General features: G+C 44.3%; 1 protein-coding gene across 6 annotated transcripts in view; it reads left to right on the top strand.

The window, feature by feature from the left end:
* LOC138246189 (scavenger receptor cysteine-rich domain-containing group B protein-like) overlaps positions 1 to 19,047 on the top strand; it is a 390,419-nt gene that overhangs the window by 302,314 nt on the left and 69,058 nt on the right. For 4 of the 6 annotated variants that reach the window (XM_069200523.1, XM_069200520.1, XM_069200524.1 and 1 more), the window contains one exon: positions 11,094 to 11,195. The exons of 1 other annotated variant lie outside the window; for it this stretch is intronic. In XM_069200523.1, the coding sequence (XP_069056624.1) occupies positions 11,094 to 11,195 (102 nt within the window). The remainder of the gene's footprint in view (positions 1 to 11,093; positions 11,196 to 19,047) is intronic. One more of the 6 variants, XM_069200521.1, reaches the window with a different exon arrangement.

Raw genomic sequence — 19,047 nt, 5'->3', positions numbered from 1 at the left:
TTTACTTGTAAGTTTTGTTCTACAAAGGAAACATTTTTAACAATTCACTACATTTTCTCCATGTTTTGTTTTGTAAATTTGCAATATTCATGAAACTAAATTGAACTTTAATGTTAAGTTGCGTAGCCTGCTAATGTAATAGGCCTTTGGGCTGTAGGCCCAGTACTAGTCATGGGTGCATGATGAAAAAACAACTGTTGGTGGTGTCTGTGGGACTGAAACTCCATGCATGGCATTGAATTAAGGGTAACAAAATGTTGTTTAGCGGTATTTAAATTTTATTGTTCTGCAAGCAGTGTATGGTGGGGTTATAGTACTTGATGCCTTTGCATGATGTGTGTTGTTTTTGTAAACATTTTTAGCCCCTTTAACTTTAGCTTTTGGAATTACTAATACTGACTTAATGCAGTTTTCTTTCTCCTGTAGCAATGCCTTCTTTGTCTGGCCAGTTCATGAGAGTGTTTGTCATAGGCCACCATTTGTCTTTGTTCCCCATGCCATGTGGCCAGGGGCCCTTTTTGTATAGTCAAAATTATAGTCCTATACCTATTTGTGTTTTTTGTTTGCTATTCATTCTGCATGTTGTTTGATGTGGTTGGTGGCCAATTTGTGTAAGCAGCCAGTAGACTTGTACATGTTCTTCTTTGTTATGGTGCCATGCCTCCTTGCTGATTGTAGTTTGATCATGTTGTGCTTTAAGGCTGCATGTGTTCTTCTTTGTTGTGGTGGCCATGCCTCCTTGCTGGTTGTTGTTTGGCCATGTGGCTGGTGGCCATTTTGTGTAGGCAGCCAGTGTGCTTAGGCCTGCATGTGTCCTTCCTTGTTGTGGTGGCCATGCCTCCTTGCTGCTTGTTGTTTCACCATGTGGCTGGCCGCCATTTTTGTAGGCAGCCAGTGTGCTTTAGGCCTGCATGTGTTCTTCTTAGTTGTGGTGGCCATGCCTCCTTGCGGCTTGTTGTGTGACCATGTGGAAGGTGGCCATTTTGAGTGTTTATTCAGGCATTGTAGGTCGATGCTTATTACTGAACTTACTGTATGAGCAGTTTTTTCTATTTTATTGCATACTTTTCTTTTGCATTTTTCACCTCCACCACTCCTTGCCTCCCAAATCCCTGTGGTTTTAAATGCTGGTCCCCTTCCTCTGGTACATCAGCAATTTAATTCTATTTTAATTTTTTTACCCTTTTTTTCTAATGTTTTTCCAACCTATATTTTATTTAAATTTATAATATCAGTCTAATAATAATATTCATTTTTTTGAAAAACTTTTTTTCTCGCTTTTCAATTTAAAAAAAAAAAAAATCCTTTATTTTTATTTTTTATTTTTCTATTTTTCCCATTAGCCCCATGTCTGCCACAGGTGTACAGTTGTACTACATTGCATAACATTACATTATTCAAGGATTGTTATTATTCCATTTGTCACAGCACCTCCCTGAGTGCCACATGCCAACTTGATGCAGACAGATAAAGCTAACAGAAACATTCTATATGTTGTAGTTGTGTTCTATTTCTTAGCCTTCATGACTGTACATGATAATGAAAGTTAATGTTGGTGTATAGTATTTGCCAATAGATCCACTGTATTTCATAATTATTTATATGTTTATTTAAGTAACCATTCTATGATATTGTTTGCTTCAACTACTAGTGCAACTGCAACAACAATGCCACGTTTCACTGATCCTTCTTGCATGTTTGCTTTTAGGTGCATGAAGAGAAAGAGACATCACCCACAGTACCGCCAGACAAAGGCCTGTGCTCGACATGATGCGCGACCACACACACATCTCTTCAGCTTGTGAAGCTAAGTGTTACTCCCATCTGACAGCTTCAAGATGGCCCCAAAGAAAGCTGCTACCATGAAAGCAGCTTGTGATAAGAAGGAGCTTCCCACCACTGGTATGTCGCTCCAGACCTTTTTTGGGCAAAGACGTGTGCCTGCCGCATCAGCCTCTGGGGAGCAAGCTGGGATCCCCACTCCTGTAGCAGCAGCCCCATTCCAAGGTAGGTCAAAGCCCATGCTGGCAAAGAGGCAGCTTCTCTAAACACAGGAACACCAACGATCAGTGACGTTGAATTGGACTTATCTCTCTCTCAACGTAGTAGCGAATGCTGGAAACTCAGGCCAGTGAAGAACAACAGCCGCAGCAAGCAATAGCAGTTCCTCCCGAAGTAGGAGCACATCAGGATGTTGACCTTCATACAGAGGAAGCCAAAGTATCCCCTCTTTCACAAGATCCACTGTCTTCCAGATCTCCGCCATCTTCTTCCTCAAGCCTCTCTTCTGATAGTGAAGACTCCACTTGGATGCCACCTCAGTCTGAGACACACCAGCAGAGGCAAGGAGTGAAAAGGAAGGTTCCTGAAAACTTTAGAGCTATGGATGAAGAAGAGGAGGATGATGAGTCTAATGACAAGCCAGTCATCGTGGATGTTAGCCCAGCCCCAGTGGAGTCAAACAATACCCCATCTCAAACTGCTCTGAGAGATGTGGCACCGATACCATCACCTCCACCAACTTTCATATTTAAAAGTCCCAGGTGCGACCTACATCCACACCCACCTTAGTAGAAGAAGGCACTGCAGAGAGGCAAACATCATCAAAACAACATTGACCTACTGCCACTTCTTCGGACATTGGCAGTGGCACCAGTGTTGGAAAGTTAACCTCCCCAGATTGGGCCTTTAAATGGTTAGTGAAAAGGAGCAAACACTGCCATGTGCTCCATTTACCGAGCAAGTATTAGTCGGGGTAGGCTTGGCACAAACTTTGGAACCGGAGGCCAAGAAATCCATTTGAGAAAACACCACACAGTGCGCTGGGAGCTGCACCTTAGCCGCCAAAAGGAAAAGCCTGCAAGTGGTGTTAGTGAAGGTGTTGAAAGCAGGTAACCTGATCCGATCATGGATGAAGGTGAAGATGAAGGTGACATTTTTGTTACACAAATCAGCCCTCCTCCAGCAGAGCAGCAGTATCGTCGCCCATATCAGCAACATTGCAATGGCACAGGAAGACTCAGAGTCAGGTCAAAACACCAAGGCAAGAACCTACAGTGGCTGCCCCCCGTGTCGTACATTAAGCCTGCCACCTCCTTCTAAGTACGAATGCAACCACCCAACGGCATTGTTGTAACAAAGAGAAGCTGGCTAAAGTTAGCGTAGGACTTCCTCTCTTTTTCTTTTGTGAAAGGAGTGGGTTTTCTAGAATTTGTGGCGGCTATCTTCCAAAAATGGAAGGTTCCCAGCTGGACCTATTTTGCCAGAGTTGCTGTTCCAGCGCTACATCACCATGTACTGGAATTCGTTAGACAAGTTTTTCAGCAGAGTGCGGTCCTGACAATCCACCTGATGACAGACATGTGGACCAGTTGCCAAGCCACTGGTACATGTGCATCACTGCACACTGGATCTCTTTTGTAGGGGTTTGAGAAATTATATCTGCAGGAGTTGACAGAGCTGAAATTTTTAATGGTGCTGAGAAGCATGCAACAGTAGCTATGTTGTCCATGAAGAAATCCCATATATCTGCAAACATCTTGGATGACTTAAACAACAAGGTCGTTGAATGGCTGTGCCCCAGAGGGCTTAACATTAGATTTGTTGCCACGGACAAAGGCAGTAATTTAGTTAAGACCAAATCAGATGGTGGCTATTTTTCAGGGTCCTGTGCGTGGCACACTGCATAAACATCATTGTACAGGACTTCCTCAAAAAAGAACTTTGAGACAGTAGCTTACTGTCCACATGCAGAACAATCTGCACTCATTTTAGCCATTCTTTTAAAGCCTGCAAGCTGTTGAGGATTATCCAGCGTGATAATAGAATGTCAGTTAAAGCTGTCATACAGGAGGTGCCAACACGTTGGAATTCTACTTATTACATGTTACAAGGTCTGATGGAGCAGTACAGACCAATCAATGAATATGTCATGCACAGAGGGGATACAACTGTGAAAGGCATGATCATTGAGATGGATCAATGGGGCCTGGTCAAATGTCACCCCCAAATTCTGCAAGAAGCTGAACTGCTCTATCAACACAGCCACCTTCCCCGAAGATTTGAAACACGCCGAACTTCGCGCCCCTCCTGAAGAAACCCACAGCCGACCCATCAGAGCTAAAGAATTTCCAGCCCATCTCACTACTACCCTACCCGGCCAAAGTACTGGAAAAAGCCATCAACTCACAGCTGCAACAATTCATCAAAGACAACAGCTCTCTGGATACCTCTCAGTCTGGCTTGCAAAGCAACCACAGCTTGGAGACAGCTCTTCTTGCAGCCACTGAATAAATCCACATACTCCTCAACTGAGGCCACACCCTAGCACTCATACTCCTCAACCTCTCAGCAGCCTTCGACAAGATCTCCCACAGCACCTTATGCACCAGAATCCACGATGCAGGAATCCGCGGAAAAGCCCTGCAATGGATTCACTCCTTCCTTTCCAGAAGAACACAGAGTCAGGCTCCCACCCTTCAGATCCAAACCAACAGAAGTCACTTATGGAGTACCTAAGGGATCCTCCCTTGGCCCAACGCTCTTCAACATCTACGTGGACCCGCTTGCAGCAATCGTCAGAGGCCACAGAATGAATATCGTGTCAAACGCCGATAGCACACAACTCATCATATCCCTTACCGAAGACCTGGAAAAAGCTAAGAGGAACTTTCACACCGGAATGAATGCCTTCGCTGCTTGGATGAGTGGATGAGGAAAACTGCCTCAAACTCAACTGAGACAAGACCAAGCTTATCATCTTCGGAAACTCCACTTCAGCCTGGGGCTACTCCTGGTGGCCCTCATCGCTCAGTGCCCCGCCTACTCCGACTGAACATGCCCGCAACCTAGGAATCACGCTCAACTCTTCCCTGTCAGTGGCCCGACAGGTAAACGCAGTAACTTCTTCCTGCTGTCACACCTTGTTAGAAATGGGGTTTCTGGTTGGCTAGGGTATGCACCTCAGCCAGGCAGAACCTACCCACTCTAGTCAGGGCAAGGGAGTTACACGTCCAAGATAACCCCTGCTCACCCCCTTGGTAGCTTGGCACGAGCAGTCAGGCTTATCCCAGAGGCAATGGGTAAAGCGTTTGCTCAACACACACAACACACGTGATGCAATATCCCCACCACAAAGGAAACACAACACCAGATTATATGAAAATATACTGTATTGTACACAACGCAATTATCAGACCCAACATCACATATCAGTACTATCCTGCTACCTTAGCAGTTGTCACAACGTTACACATTAGTTACTCTGCAAATTAGCAGTAGTCACACATAACACACAGGTTACTCAGTATTCTGCAACAGAAGCAGTAGTCAGGAAACAGGTTATCCCATTAGAGCACTTGTCCTTAGAATATCATAAAATGCCCATAGTAGGAACATTAGAAAACATATGGCAAGTTAGGGAAACATATTAGCAAGTCATGCCCATAAAAGGAACATTTGCCCATATATGTAAAAGCATCATCACACATCAAAAACAGGTAGGCAATATATCAATCCACTAAAGTCTCTAAAAGGAACTCCTGAGATATATTGTCACTGTAAACAGTACCTGAGTTGATGAAGGCACCTCCAGTGCCTAAAAGACGAACAATGGGGCCCCCGGCGCTCGTCTGTGCAAAACGGGGGCCTCTGACATCCCTTGAGGAGAGGAGGGCGGCATGCACCTCCCCTGTATAATTGACGGGCCACTCCGGGGACCGTGATAACTGGGGGCCCCCCTAGGCCTCCACCGGCCCACACGAGGGGGGCCCAGGTCAGGGAAATCCTTAAGGGAGGAGGGGGGCGCTACGCACCCCCTTCGAATTGAAAACGGGCCCCTCCAGGGACCCGCAAACTCCTGGGGCCTCCCCGGGCCTCCACCGAGCCTTACCAGGGGGGAGACCCCCAAACAATGCCACTGGCCCACGAGGGGTGCCCAAAAGAGAGCCCGCGGAACAGGCGAGCCTCCGATGAGGCCTCCGCCCCTCCTGCACGCTCGAGGAGAGCCCTCCGCGGCTTGAGCAGGCGAGTGAGAGGCATCCTCCTCTCCCTCCTGCTCCGATGACACTCTGGCCCAAGACCGGGCCTGCCGGTGTCCCGGGGGCGCTCCTCGGAGCGATCCCTACCCCGGGGGCACCGCTAGAAGCATGCTTGCTCCGGATTCTTCAGGTTAGTTTTCCTAGTGCCCTGTGGGCACTAGAAGGTGCGCGGCACTCGCGCTTCCAGGAATGCAGCCTCCCGGGCTGTGGCGGTGATCCGGGCAGCAATTAAATGGCACTTTTCAAAGCGCCACGGCCCGATGTACAGCCCGGGTTGCGGCGGTGACTTCTGGCATAAAAACGCGCGCTCACAGTGTTTTTAAGAATTTAAAGGTGAAGCGCTTTCCCCAAAGCGCTAGTGTTGAAGCACTCCTTCGTGCTTCATAAGGCGACAGGGGTCAGGGGCCACAGCACCCTGCTCCTGGGGGACAGAGTCCATAGAAAAGGCCCACAGATGGAGGGCCCATCAACAGGCTAGCACAAAGGGGGTGCAGCGTGTGGCAAGTCCTTCTCAGTGACCAAGCAGGTCACAGGTCAGCACAGCAGCAGCAGTCCATGGCGGTTCCTGGTGAGTCCTTCCGGTAGTCTGTGTCCAGTTCCAGGTAAGTTCAAAACGTCTCCAAATTGTGGGGAAAATTCCCCTGTACTTATAGTCAGTTCTTACAGTGTTTTACAATGGTAGGGAGAGGAGGTTCCAGCCAGTTACAACTGGTTCTGGGAGTGCCCCCTCTCTCCTTTCAGCACAGGCTCCAAACATCAGTGGGGGGTTAACGACCCTATTGTGTGAGGCCAGGGCACAGCCTTTACAAATGTAGGTGTGATCCGCCTCTCCCTTCTCTCAGCCCAGGAAGACTATTCAGTATGCAGATGCACCTCTGTGACACCTCCACCCTCCCTGTGTAGAGGCTGTCTGAAAAGTATGCACATAGCCCCTACTGTCACTCTGCCCAGACGTGGATTGGAGTCAAGCTGCAAAACACCAGAGTCATAAGCACAGATAAATGCGCACTTTCTAGAAGTGGCATTTATGTGATAGTGATAAAAAATACACCCACACCAGCAAGCAGCATTTATTATCACCATCACAACCATACCAAACACGCCTACGCTACCCCTCATAAATCAGACAATACCCCTTACACATAAGGCAGGGCATTTCTAATGCAATCCTATGAGAAGGCAGAACGCACAGCAGTGAGACACCAAGTTAGGCTGTTTGTAACTACCAGGACAGGCCATGCAATATGGCACCTGTCCTGCCTTTCTACATACATGGCACCCTGCCCATAAGGCTAGCTAGGGCGTACCTTAGGGTTGACTTACATGTAGTAAAAGGGGAGTTCTGGGCCTGGCAAGTAAGTTTAGATGCCAGGTCCCTGTGGCAGAAAACTGTGCACACAGGCCCTGCGCTAGCAGGCCTGAAACAGGTTTAAAAGTCTACTTCAGTGGGTGGCGCAAGCAGCGCTGCAGGCCCACTAGTAGTCTTTAATTTACAGGCCCTGGGTATAGAGATACCACTGTACAAGGGACTTATAGGTAAATTAAATATGCCAATTAGGTATAAGCCAATCATACCAACTTTAGATGGGAGAGCACCTGCACTTTAGCACTGGTCAGCAGTGATAAAGTGCTCAGAGTCCTAGAGCCAACAGTGAGAGGTCAGAAAAACCAGGAGGAAGAAGGCAAAAAGACTGGGGATGACCCTGCATAAGGCAAAAAGTCCAACACACCCTCTGCCAACTCCGCAAACTCTTCAAATGGATCCCATTCGAGTGCCGCAAGATGGTCACCCACACCTTAGTCACAAGCAAGCTTGACTACGGTAATGCACTCTACGCTGGCACCAGAACAAAGAACATCAGGAAACTCCAATTCATCCAAAACGCTGCCACCAGACTCGTCCTAAACCTCCTCTGCCAGGAACATATCTCCCAACACCTGAGGATACTCCATTGGCTCCCAGTGGAGAAGCAAATCAACTTCAAACTACTCACCCACACCTACAAGGCCCTTTACAACATCGAACCGGCCTACCTGAATCATCGCATCTCGCCATAACCCCGTCAGACACTTCTGCTCTGCCCAGGAGGCACTAGCCACAATCCCATGCATCTGGAAAACCACCGCCGGAGGAATATCTTTCACTTCCCTCACAACTAAGAGCTGGGACAACCTGCCCACACACCCCAGACAAAGCCCATCACTCACCATCTTCAGGAAGAACCTCAAGACATGGCTCTTCGAATGAGGCCAAGACCCACCACCAGCGCCTCTAGACCCTCACTGGTGAGTAGTTCATTTTATAAAAATTGATTGATTGATATCCCAGTTGGAGCTATTGTGTTTCTAAGCTCTATATTGGCATTTAACTTTAAAATTGTATCTTTGCTTGTGTGTTGGATTTTTGTAGTTTTGGTCTTGTTTTATTCAGATAAATACTGGCTATTTTTCTAAACTGGTGTGGAGTCCTTTTGTAGTGTTTTCACTGTGTTACTGTGTGTGTGTGAACAAATACTTTACACATTTCCTCTGGGATAAGCCTGACTGCTTGCACCAAGCTACCAAGGGGGTGCTCAGGGGGTATCTTAGCCGTGTGACTCCCTTACTCTGACTAGAGTGAGGGTCCCTACTTGGACAGGGTGCAAACCACTGCCAACTAGAGACTCCATTTCAAACAACCTCTAACTATGAAGTATTTTAAACGTGGTACTAAAACATGATATCCTGGTAGATTTTACTTTCATCTGCTGGTGTTTTGTGAACTTGAACTCAACTCCTAAAAAGGTTGTTGGATTGGTACTAAAGCCACTGCATACTGTCACAAATGACTGACATGCTGGTCTGAGTTAGATTCATTCTCCTCTAGGAAAACAGCTTTACATGTGTCCCAACTGAAACAGACTGCCTATGTGGACAAAAAGGAACCCTAACAATACCAAAATGAGGGAGATAGTATGCTTCAAAATAGGTTCATCTTTAGAGAAACCTCATTGTCAATTTTAGCCATAAGGTGTTGCTTGTTTCGTATGTGCCTCAGCATATAATTTCTTAATTATTGCTATATTTTGGTGCTAAATAAATAGCCTAATGTAATTTAATAATATATCGAGATTTGATTAATTTGACTTATATTGAGAAACTCCCCTGTACGAAATATGGAATGTGGCCTTTCTACCGAATTTGCCTCTTTGCTCCTACAATTATGCTAAAGGAGTATCTTCAGTTATAATGGATTTCTCAAATTAACGGACCAAGAAGAATTTTAAACGTGTGCTCGTTGTAATTTTTATGGTCCAGGCAAAAAACCATAGCCCACTGTCCGCACAACACAATGGAAGATAACGAGGAACATGTAAATCTATCCCTTCGTCTATGTGATGATGTACAGAAAGATTTTTGAAATTTCACAGAGAGAGCAGTGGTTTGACTCCCTACCACCTCACATCAAACCAAAACGTTTGCCTAAACCCCCTTAACCTCGATTTAATCCCCCCAAAGCGACCTATGCAGGTAAATATGCAGTACAATTCCTAAGTCACACTTTCTGTGTGGCTCTATTCCCATGGAGAATGTTCCCGGTTATTTTCTCTCCTTCCACCCTGCATGAACCCACTGAGGGTAACACAATGCTTGATTGCATTGGTGCCAATGTTTATGCACAGAAAATGGTCTTGGTTGTGAAAATGTGTTACAGGCAGTGGAGGATTTCGAGACATTTGTGATTCAGTTTTACTAGTTCATCTAGAAATTCAAAAATCACACATTTCTTTCCAAGTTGTCCCTTGTGGTCATGCAGTTTTGGATTACCTTCAAATGTTACTTTAAGCTCACACCGACCTTTGCTTGGAACGTTTGCAGAGAAGGATGTTGAGCACAATGATACAGAACACCTCCTGTTTACCAATGTCAAGGTAAAGACATGCCATTGGGAAAAAGGTAGCACAGACCAAAAATATGATACATATCCTTTTTAAGTTGCTCAGTATGGTAATCTTGAATCATACAACAAATGTAGTAGAATGAACATAGTATTTCTTGAAAAGGTCTTGAAAAGGTTGAGGTAGTAACGGGATATGCATCTGCTTGATGCACACTCCTACTACTAACATAATCAGTTCATTGGTGGCAAGAGGGTTGCACAAGGTTTAGCATCCCTCATCGTAAAACTATTCTTGTGTCAAGTTACATTATCTGTTTTACTCTGGGTAAATCTATGATTGAGGCGGCCAGTACTGCTGTCATATTCTTCTAATTGATACATACCATTGTCACCATAGCAGGTACTACCAGTTATAAAATCCTGACCATGGACTGCAGAATGTTCTAAAAATGTACTAAAGGGGCTGTAGGCAAAAACGGCGACTCAGATAGGCCCACAATATACCCAACAATAGACATGGTGGTGTCAGAGTAGAATTACATCACAGAGGACTAATACGCTAGTCTATTGGTTTTGCTATGTTGTTTCACGGTGCTCTAGGATGACAGCTTCACAAATGTCTCAACTTAAGCAGAATACCTTTGTGGACAAAGAGCGACAAGCCCACTGTACCCAACTGAAGGAGACAGGTTGCCCCAAAAGAGGGCCATCTTTAGAGAAAACCTGTAGTCAATATTATTCTTGAGGTAACAGCTTGTTTCCAATGTGCTTGAATGTATAATTAATTGATATATTTTAGTGATGAACAAATAACCTAGTCTAACTTAATAATTTAATCAATATTGGTTTATTTGACTAACATTTATATGTATCCTTCAGTTTCTTTACTGCAGGAAACATAGAATAGGGGCCCCATGCCGAATTGTCCATTTGCTTCTGTTAAATCATCCAATTGTATTTAATGTGTCTCCTCGGTTACAACTGACTACACTTCCAAAAAGAATCAATACGATATATTTTACTTCTGATAGTCGAAGCAAGAAGCCTCACAGGATGCCCAACACAATGCGAGATGATGAGGAAATGTTGAATCTGTGCCCTTCTGCATGTGATAATGTACACAAACAATTGTGAACTTGATTCCAAAAACATATTCCCTTTTTGCCATTTCACAGAGAGAGAGCATTCGTTTGACGTCTTACCACCTCCCATCAACACAGAATTGTTGCCTCCACCCCCGTCACACATACTGGAACCCAACGAAGGTACGTTCGCAGGTAAAAATGCAGTACCATTCCTACGAATCACTTTATGTCTGGTTCTGTACATATGTAGTATTTTCCTTGGGTTACCTCTTCTTCTTTAGCGAGTGCGTGCAACCATCAGCGGTCACATCATTCTTGATTTCATCGGTTATATATTTTTTTCACTGAATATGCAATTAGTTGTGAAATTGCGTATTACCCAGTAGAGGATTTTGATGCATTTTTAACTCAATTGCTTTTGGTTGTCTAGAAATTCGAAACATCCAGACGTTTCTTAGTAATTTGGTCTTGCAGTTTTAGCGAACCTTGGGCCAGATGTAGCAAAAGAAAAATTTGCGAGTTGCAAATTGCGAGTCCATGCGACTCACAATTTGCAAATCGCAAATTGGTATGTCTCAGACACCGTCTGCGACTCGCTATGGTGTCGTAATGACCCACCTCATTAATATTCATGAGGTGGGTCGCTAATTGCGGCCCCATAGCGAATCTAGGCATTAGCAAACATGGAGGCCTGCTGTCGTCAGCAGACCTCCATGTTCGTGACTGCTTTAAATAAAGCATTTTTTTTTTTTTAAGTGTAGCCCGTTTTCCTTAAAGGAAAACGAGCTGCACTTAAAAAAAAATCCGAAACCTTTAGTTTCGTTTTTTTTTTCAGGGCAGGTAGTGGTCCCTTGGACCACTACCTACCCTGAAAAAATATTTGTGGGTCCATTCACAAAGTGGAAGGGGTCCCATGGGGACCCCTTCCAATTTGCGAGTGGGTCACCATCCACTTGAAGTGGATGGTAGCTGCGACACCATTTGCGACCGCATATGTGGTCGCAAATGGTATTGCATACCACTCAGAATTGCAAATAGGAAGGGAACACCCCTTCCTATTTGCGATTCTGAAATGCATATTGCGAGTCGGTACCGACTCGCAATATGCATTTCTGCATTGGGAAACGCGAATAGTGAGTCGCAAACGGCAATTTTTGCCGTTTGCGACTCGCTATTTGTTTCCTGAATCTGGCCCCTTGTTAGTTGAAACTGATACCGAACCCTGGTACATATGTAGAGAGGGATGTTGAGCACCATGATATAGAACTCCTTCTGTTTGACTGTTTGGCAATGTCAAGACACAACATTCCACTTGAAGAATTAGAGAACAAGATAGAACAGACCAAAAAATATGTCACATGTCTCTCAAAGGCTGTTCACTCGAGTATGGTAATCTTGAATCATACAATAAATTTAGTAAAGTGAGCATAAGTTTTCTGGAAAATGTTAAGGCGGTTACTCGGTGTACACATGCTGGTACACACTCCTCTACTAAGACGATCAGCTGTTTGGTGGCAATGATTTGCACCAGGTTTAGCGCCCCTCATTCCAAAACTGTTCTTGCTTTAAACAACATTATCCTTTTTACTCTGGGTAGGCTTATGAATGCGGCTACTAGTACCTCTGTTTCCTTCTTGCAATTGATGCATACAGAGATACAGAGTTACACTCTAAATTATCTTTTTGCGGAACCTACAAAAGGCTGAGGAATAACGGCTATACCCAATATTTAGGAAATCGACTCCACATCCCAATAAGCCTCCAATGGCCTTGGATGTAAAAGTGCTTCTCACCCAGCACAGCATTTTGTCACTGCTGCACTGAACTGCATAACTGTTTAGCAAATCTGAGCCTGAATGTCCAGCCCAACTGAAGCTTGCACATTTGCTGGAGATGCTCTAGACTACCTATGTATTTCCTATGATATTATCGCAGGATATAAAACTAGTAAATCTGGGTAGCTGGAACCCCACAAAGTATGAGGCAGTGTGAGAGGATACGTCCAGCGAAGTAGAGTTCCACACATCAGTCACCCCTGCATTGATCACCAATAACATAGATTGCCTCCCTGTGATGGGCCCAATCATGCACCCGCAAAGAAGCAGGGCTACAGTACATGATCACCAAAAGGAATTGTGTGTATCAAGCAGGCAGTGAGACCCACAAAAGCCACTGGGTCCTCCAAAATGGCCCAAAGGCAGTTATACTCTCCCGCCAGGCATTTTAAGCAATGCAAAAACCTTGACAGTGGCCAAGGGGAGATCCACTGGCATTTGTACCGTGCTAGCAACAGGATAAAAGGCTTGCTCCCCGAATAGATGAAGTGAACTGGCAATGGTTGCCAACAGCTTTTAACAGCTCTGAGAAAACCTGGCTGAGAGTTGGCATAGTTGTGCCTGGACACCTTTAACAGCAAAAAAGCACAGTCTCCTTAGTACGTCTGTAAGCCCATGCAAGTGATAATGCCCAAGGTGAGCCAAATGGGATTACTAGCCTGTCAAGTGGTCAGCAAATTCTTTTAGTGCCTGACAAGCACTCCCAGACGTTATGGGGTTTGCCTTGATGGCAGCAAACTAAGCAGAGGGATAGCAACAGGGGGCATAACTACGTGGATTTAAACTAAACTAGACTATACAGCAACTAAAAGGTCCTCAACTGCATTGCCACTATATACACTGCACACCAGACTGACCAAAGAGCAGAGGAACTGCAGCATTATGCTGGCTGTCCTAAATATCTACTTCAATCCAAGCAAATGACCCAAGTCCAAGGACTAACTTAGAGCTTGAAAAACAATTGTCTGTGGCATAAAGAACAAGGTTACCAACAATGGTAAGCATACCCTCTTAGTCTGTGGTGACCTCAACATCTATCCACCGGAAGATCTATGGGGCACTGTAAAAAGCAAAGAGGAGAGCAGTTGGTGTATTCTGTCACCAGAATTAGAGAGTTTTCTTCCTGTTAGCAGGCACAAGAAAGGAAATTATTTAACCATTTTCTTGCCGAATCTCAGTTCACCTTTCTAAATGGGCGAACAATATCAGACAGTCCTGCAGCACCCTTATTTCAGAATAGTAGAAGATCTAGCCTGATCGGCTGCATTCTCTTTCCAAATGAATGCTGGGATTTAGTGTTGGACATGGTGCATTCCAAAGACTTGAGAGCGGCCAGGACCCTAACTGCTTCATGTGTTCAGTCCTGACTGAGCAGAAGAGGGCAAACGCTTTGCCGCCAGCATCACCCCAAACAACAGCAGAAGAGCTGCAAAATGAAACAGAGAGAACTACTCGAACATCAAGACTTTATTAAAGATGTGTGTGGATTATTTTTCTACTTGCACCACGGATAGTGACGAGCACATTGCAATAGTAACAACCTATACCAAACTCTAAAGGGAACTAACACACTTGGCTGCACCATGGGTACCAAGGAGTAAAAGTAGGAAACCCAAGAAAGGTTAGTGCGATATATAGTGCAGTGCAGCCAAGAATAAGCTAAAATGGACGTACAACGAGTGACATGCCTCCGGAGGAGAAAAAGCAATTCATAGAGTTAATCATTCTGCGCCCAGAAATAGGAAGAACAATCCTGGACCTGAAGTCCAATAAAGCACCTGTCTAAGACTGTGTGCCAGTTGATATGTTTTGCCTCGACTGCAAGGCTTGGTCGGTAGCCCTGACTAGGATATTCATGGCGGTCCTGAGATAAAACAATGCCCCACCCTGCTATCATAGTCCTACTCCATAAAGAAGGAAACAAGCTGAAACCATGTAATTACAGGCCAATATCGCTCTTTGACATTACTGAGAAAATCATAGGGTGTGTCCTTCTGCACAGGCTACGGGCCTGGATGGACAAGAAAACGATTCTCATAGATGCACAGGTGGGTTTACACAAGGGCATTAGTTCCATCGACCAAGCCAAAAAACTATGATGGTATGTGTTAAATACACAAAGATGCTCAAGCACCCAGTCTACTTGTCCTTTATTGACCTTAAGCCTGCCTTCGTCCTGGTGAATAGAACAAAATTATGAAGCACTCAAAGAACAACAAGTTGAAAAACACCTCTTACAAATTAAACATTGCACAAAAACATGTGTGCCTGTGTTTGCTATAGAAGTGGGGAGAATGCAAACCTGATTTGGACACCTGTTAGAGGGTGTGTCATGGATATGTCCTCGCCCCATTATTGTTCTCCTTCTTCTTGCACGGCTCCAAAGAAATTTTACACAGACGTACCAAAGCTGGGGTACGAAAAATAGTTATCCTTCTCTTTGGACCTGATCCCTCTTTCTGCGCTCATAGCCCAAGCCCCAGTCCTGTATTGGTTGCACATGAAAACAATATGGAGAGTCTTATCTGAGAGAACTGCTTGAAGTTTCCCCTGTAGGGAAAATTCATCAAAATCCCTGGGCAAGCTACATGAGAAACTGCCCCAGAACCTTGGCCCTGCACATCTTTTATCAGTACTACTGCTGACATGGCCAAAGAAGCATTTCTGGCTACTAAACTCAAGGCTCGTATTGGCATAGCTTTCTTGTCCTTTATATTATTTGCAGACAAAGCACTCCCTTTGCATGGAACAATATCTGAATGGCATTAGCCTCAAAGCACATTGCACTTCACACTTAAAATTCTGCGTAGGCACCTTTCCCATTAAAGTGCTTACTGTTAAATTCTCCAACAGCTGCATCATTCTGATATTTGTTATTGCAAAGTGGGTGGCAAGGACTCAATAATGCACTTTATGCGATTTTGCACCAAAAGTAGCATTTATACTAAGTGGCTTATCCCACAGTTTTTGATCACATCTTGCATAGAAGCACTAGTACTTTGCACCAAATCAGAATTACAAACCATCTACAAGCCTGTGTCCAATTATATCACAGGAGGCTGGGTCATCACAAGAAGGGCTCAAAGAACCCTTACTGTGGCTACAGATCAAGCATAGCTTTATTCAGTCTTGATTGTTTTATTACTATTGGGTTTCAATCGATATATTTTGTGTGACTGGGGAGTTTATTGTTATTAAAATGCTATTTTTAGCATCTTATGCCATAAACTAGGCCTGGATGAGAAACTCTGTTCTGCTCCACAGGTGGATTTGGCTGAATTTAGAAACTCTACGTTCCACAGAGTTACTGATAGAATCCGCACTCAACAACGTAGCATAGCAGAGTTTTTTTCTGGTTTTCCTCCCGTTGGTGCGTGCTTTCTGTCATTATGTGCACACGAGATGTGAGACAAAAGACTTCCGCTCTCTCGCAATGACAAACAAGATTTTTTACCAGCTCGTGAGAGTTAGCACCCCTACAGCCACTTCTGGGGTGTCTTTTTTGACAGAGGCGAGCGCGAGTGAGTGCGATCGACTGCTGCTGCAACCTGGCGAAGCTGAAGCAGCTAAAATCTACAACTTCGAGTGAAAAATCTTCTCTAATTGACCGTTCAAGTTGATATTGTGTGAGGAGTATTTTTTTTTTTTTTTCCAAGAACAGAAAGTGCCCCAGAGACTCCAAATTCCTGTTCCTGTCCAACAGGCTCCTCCCACTGCTTTGTCCATCTCCTGGTCACTTTTCACTTGGACTTCGAGCTGGAAGGATCACTTTTTTGTCTCCTGGATATATCATTGGATTAAAGGACTGTTCTATTTGAGTTTTCACAAGTAAGTTAAAAACACTTGTATAAGGGTGTTGTACAACTTGTTTATTTGATAGGGGGCATGCACCAAGATTTAGCTGTATTTTTATTCGATTGTTTAAATTTATTGTGGTGGGTGGCCAGCACTTGGGGCCTAGTTGTAGTTTTACTTGTAAGTTTTGTTCTACAAAGGTAACATTTTTAACAGTTCACTACATTTTCTCCATGTTTTGTTTTGTAAATTTGCAATATCCATGAAACTAATTTGAACATTAATGTTAAGTGGCATAGCCTGCTAATGTAATAGGCCTTTGGGCTGTAGGGCCCAGTACTAGTCATGGGTGCATGATGAAAAAACAACTGTTGGCGGTGTCTGTGGAAATGAAACACCATGCATGGCATTGAATTAAGGGTAACAAAATGTTGTTTGGTGGTATTTCAATGTTTTTGTTCTGCAAGCAGCGTATGGTGGGGTTATAGTACTTGATGCCTTTGCATGATGTGTGTTGTTGTTGTATACATTTTTAACCCCTTTCATTTTAGCTTTTGGAATTACTAATACTGACTTAATGCAGTTTTGTTCTCCTGTAGCCATGCCTTCTTTGTCTGGCCAGTTCATGAGAGTGTTTGTCATAGGCCACCATTTGTCTTTGTTCCCCATGCCATGTGTCCAGGAGCCATTTTTGTATGGTCAAAATTATAGTCCCAAACCTATTTGTGTTTTTTGTTTGCTATTCATCCTGCATGTTGTTTGATGTGGTTGGTGGCCAATTTGTGTAAGCAGCCAGTAGACTTGTATATGTTCTTCTTTGTTGTGGTGCCATACCCCCTTGCTGGTTGTAGTTTGATCATGTTATGCTTTAGGGCTGCACGTGTTCTTCTTTGTTGTGGTGGCCATGCCTCCTTGCTAGTTGTTGTTTGGCCATGTGGCTGGTGGCTATTTTGTGTAGGCAGCCAGTGTGCTTAGGCCTGCATGTGTTCTTCCTTGTTGTGGTCGCCATGCCTCCTTTCTGGTTGTTGCTTGACCATATGGCTGGTGGCCATTTTGTGTAGGCAGCCAGTGTGCTTTAGGCCTGCATGCGTTCCTCTTTGTTGTGGTGGCAATGCCTCCTTGCTGCTTGTTGTTTCACCATGTGGCTGGCAGCCATTTTTGTAGGCAGCCAGTGTGCTTTAGGCCTGCATGTGTTCTGCTTAGTTGTGGTGGCCATGCTTCCTTGCTGCTTGTTGTGTGACCATGTGGAAGGTGGCCATTTTGAGTGTTTGTCAGGCCTTGTAGGTCGATGCTTATTACTGAACGTGCTGTATGAGCAGTTTTTTCTATTTTATTGCATACTTTTTTTTTTGCATTTTTCACCTCCACCGCTCCTTGCCTCCCAAATCCCTGTGGTTTTAAATGCTGGTCCCCTTCCTCTGGTACATCAGCAATTTCATTCTATTTAATTTTTTTTATCCTTTTCTTCCAATTTTTTCACAATCTTTATTTTATTTAAATTTATAATATCAGTCTAATAATAATAATATTTACTTTTTTTTTAAACTTTTTTTCTTGCTTTTCAATTTTTTATAAATAAATTGCATTTTTTTATTTTTCTATTTTTCCCATTAGCCCCATGTCTGCCACGGGTGTACAGTTGCACTACATTGCATAACATTACATTATTAAAGGATTATTATTATTATTCCGTTTGTCACAGCACCTCCCTGAGTGCCACATGCCAACTTGATGCAGATAGATAAAGCTAACAGTAACATTCTATATGTTGTAGTTGTGTTCTATTTCTTAGCCTTCATGACTGTACATGATAATGAAAGTTAATGTTGGTGTATAGTATTTACAAATAGATACACTGTATTTCATAATTATTTATATGTTTATTTGAGTAACCATTCTATGATATTGTTTGCTTCTACTACTAGTGCATCTGCAACAAGAATGCCACGTTTCACTGCTCCTTCTTGCATGTTTGCTTTTAGGTGCATGAAGAGAAAGAGACATCACCCACCGTACCGCCAGACAGAAGCCCTGTGCTTGACATGATGCGCGACCACACACACATCTCTTCAGCTTGTGAAGCTAAGTGTTACTCCCAACTGACAGCTTCAATATGGCCCCAAAGAAAGCTGCTACCATGAAAGCTGCCAGTGATAAGAAGGAGCTTCCCACCACTGGTATGTCGCTCCAGACCTTTTTTGGGCAAAGACGTGTGCCTGCCGCATCAGCCTCTGGGGAGCAAGCTGGGTCCCCACTCCTGTATCAGCGGCCCCATTCCAAGGTAGGTCAAAGCCCATGCAGCTTCTCTAAACACAGGAACGCCGACCATCAGTGACAGTGAATTGGACTTATCTCTCTCTCAACATAGTAGCGAATGCTGGAAACTCAGGCCAGTGAACAACAACAGCTGCAGC

Source organism: Pleurodeles waltl, chromosome 7 (assembly GCF_031143425.1).
Source record: "Pleurodeles waltl isolate 20211129_DDA chromosome 7, aPleWal1.hap1.20221129, whole genome shotgun sequence".
Lineage (NCBI taxonomy): Eukaryota > Metazoa > Chordata > Amphibia > Caudata > Salamandridae > Pleurodeles > Pleurodeles waltl.
This window is presented reverse-complemented; position numbering and strand designations above follow the sequence as displayed.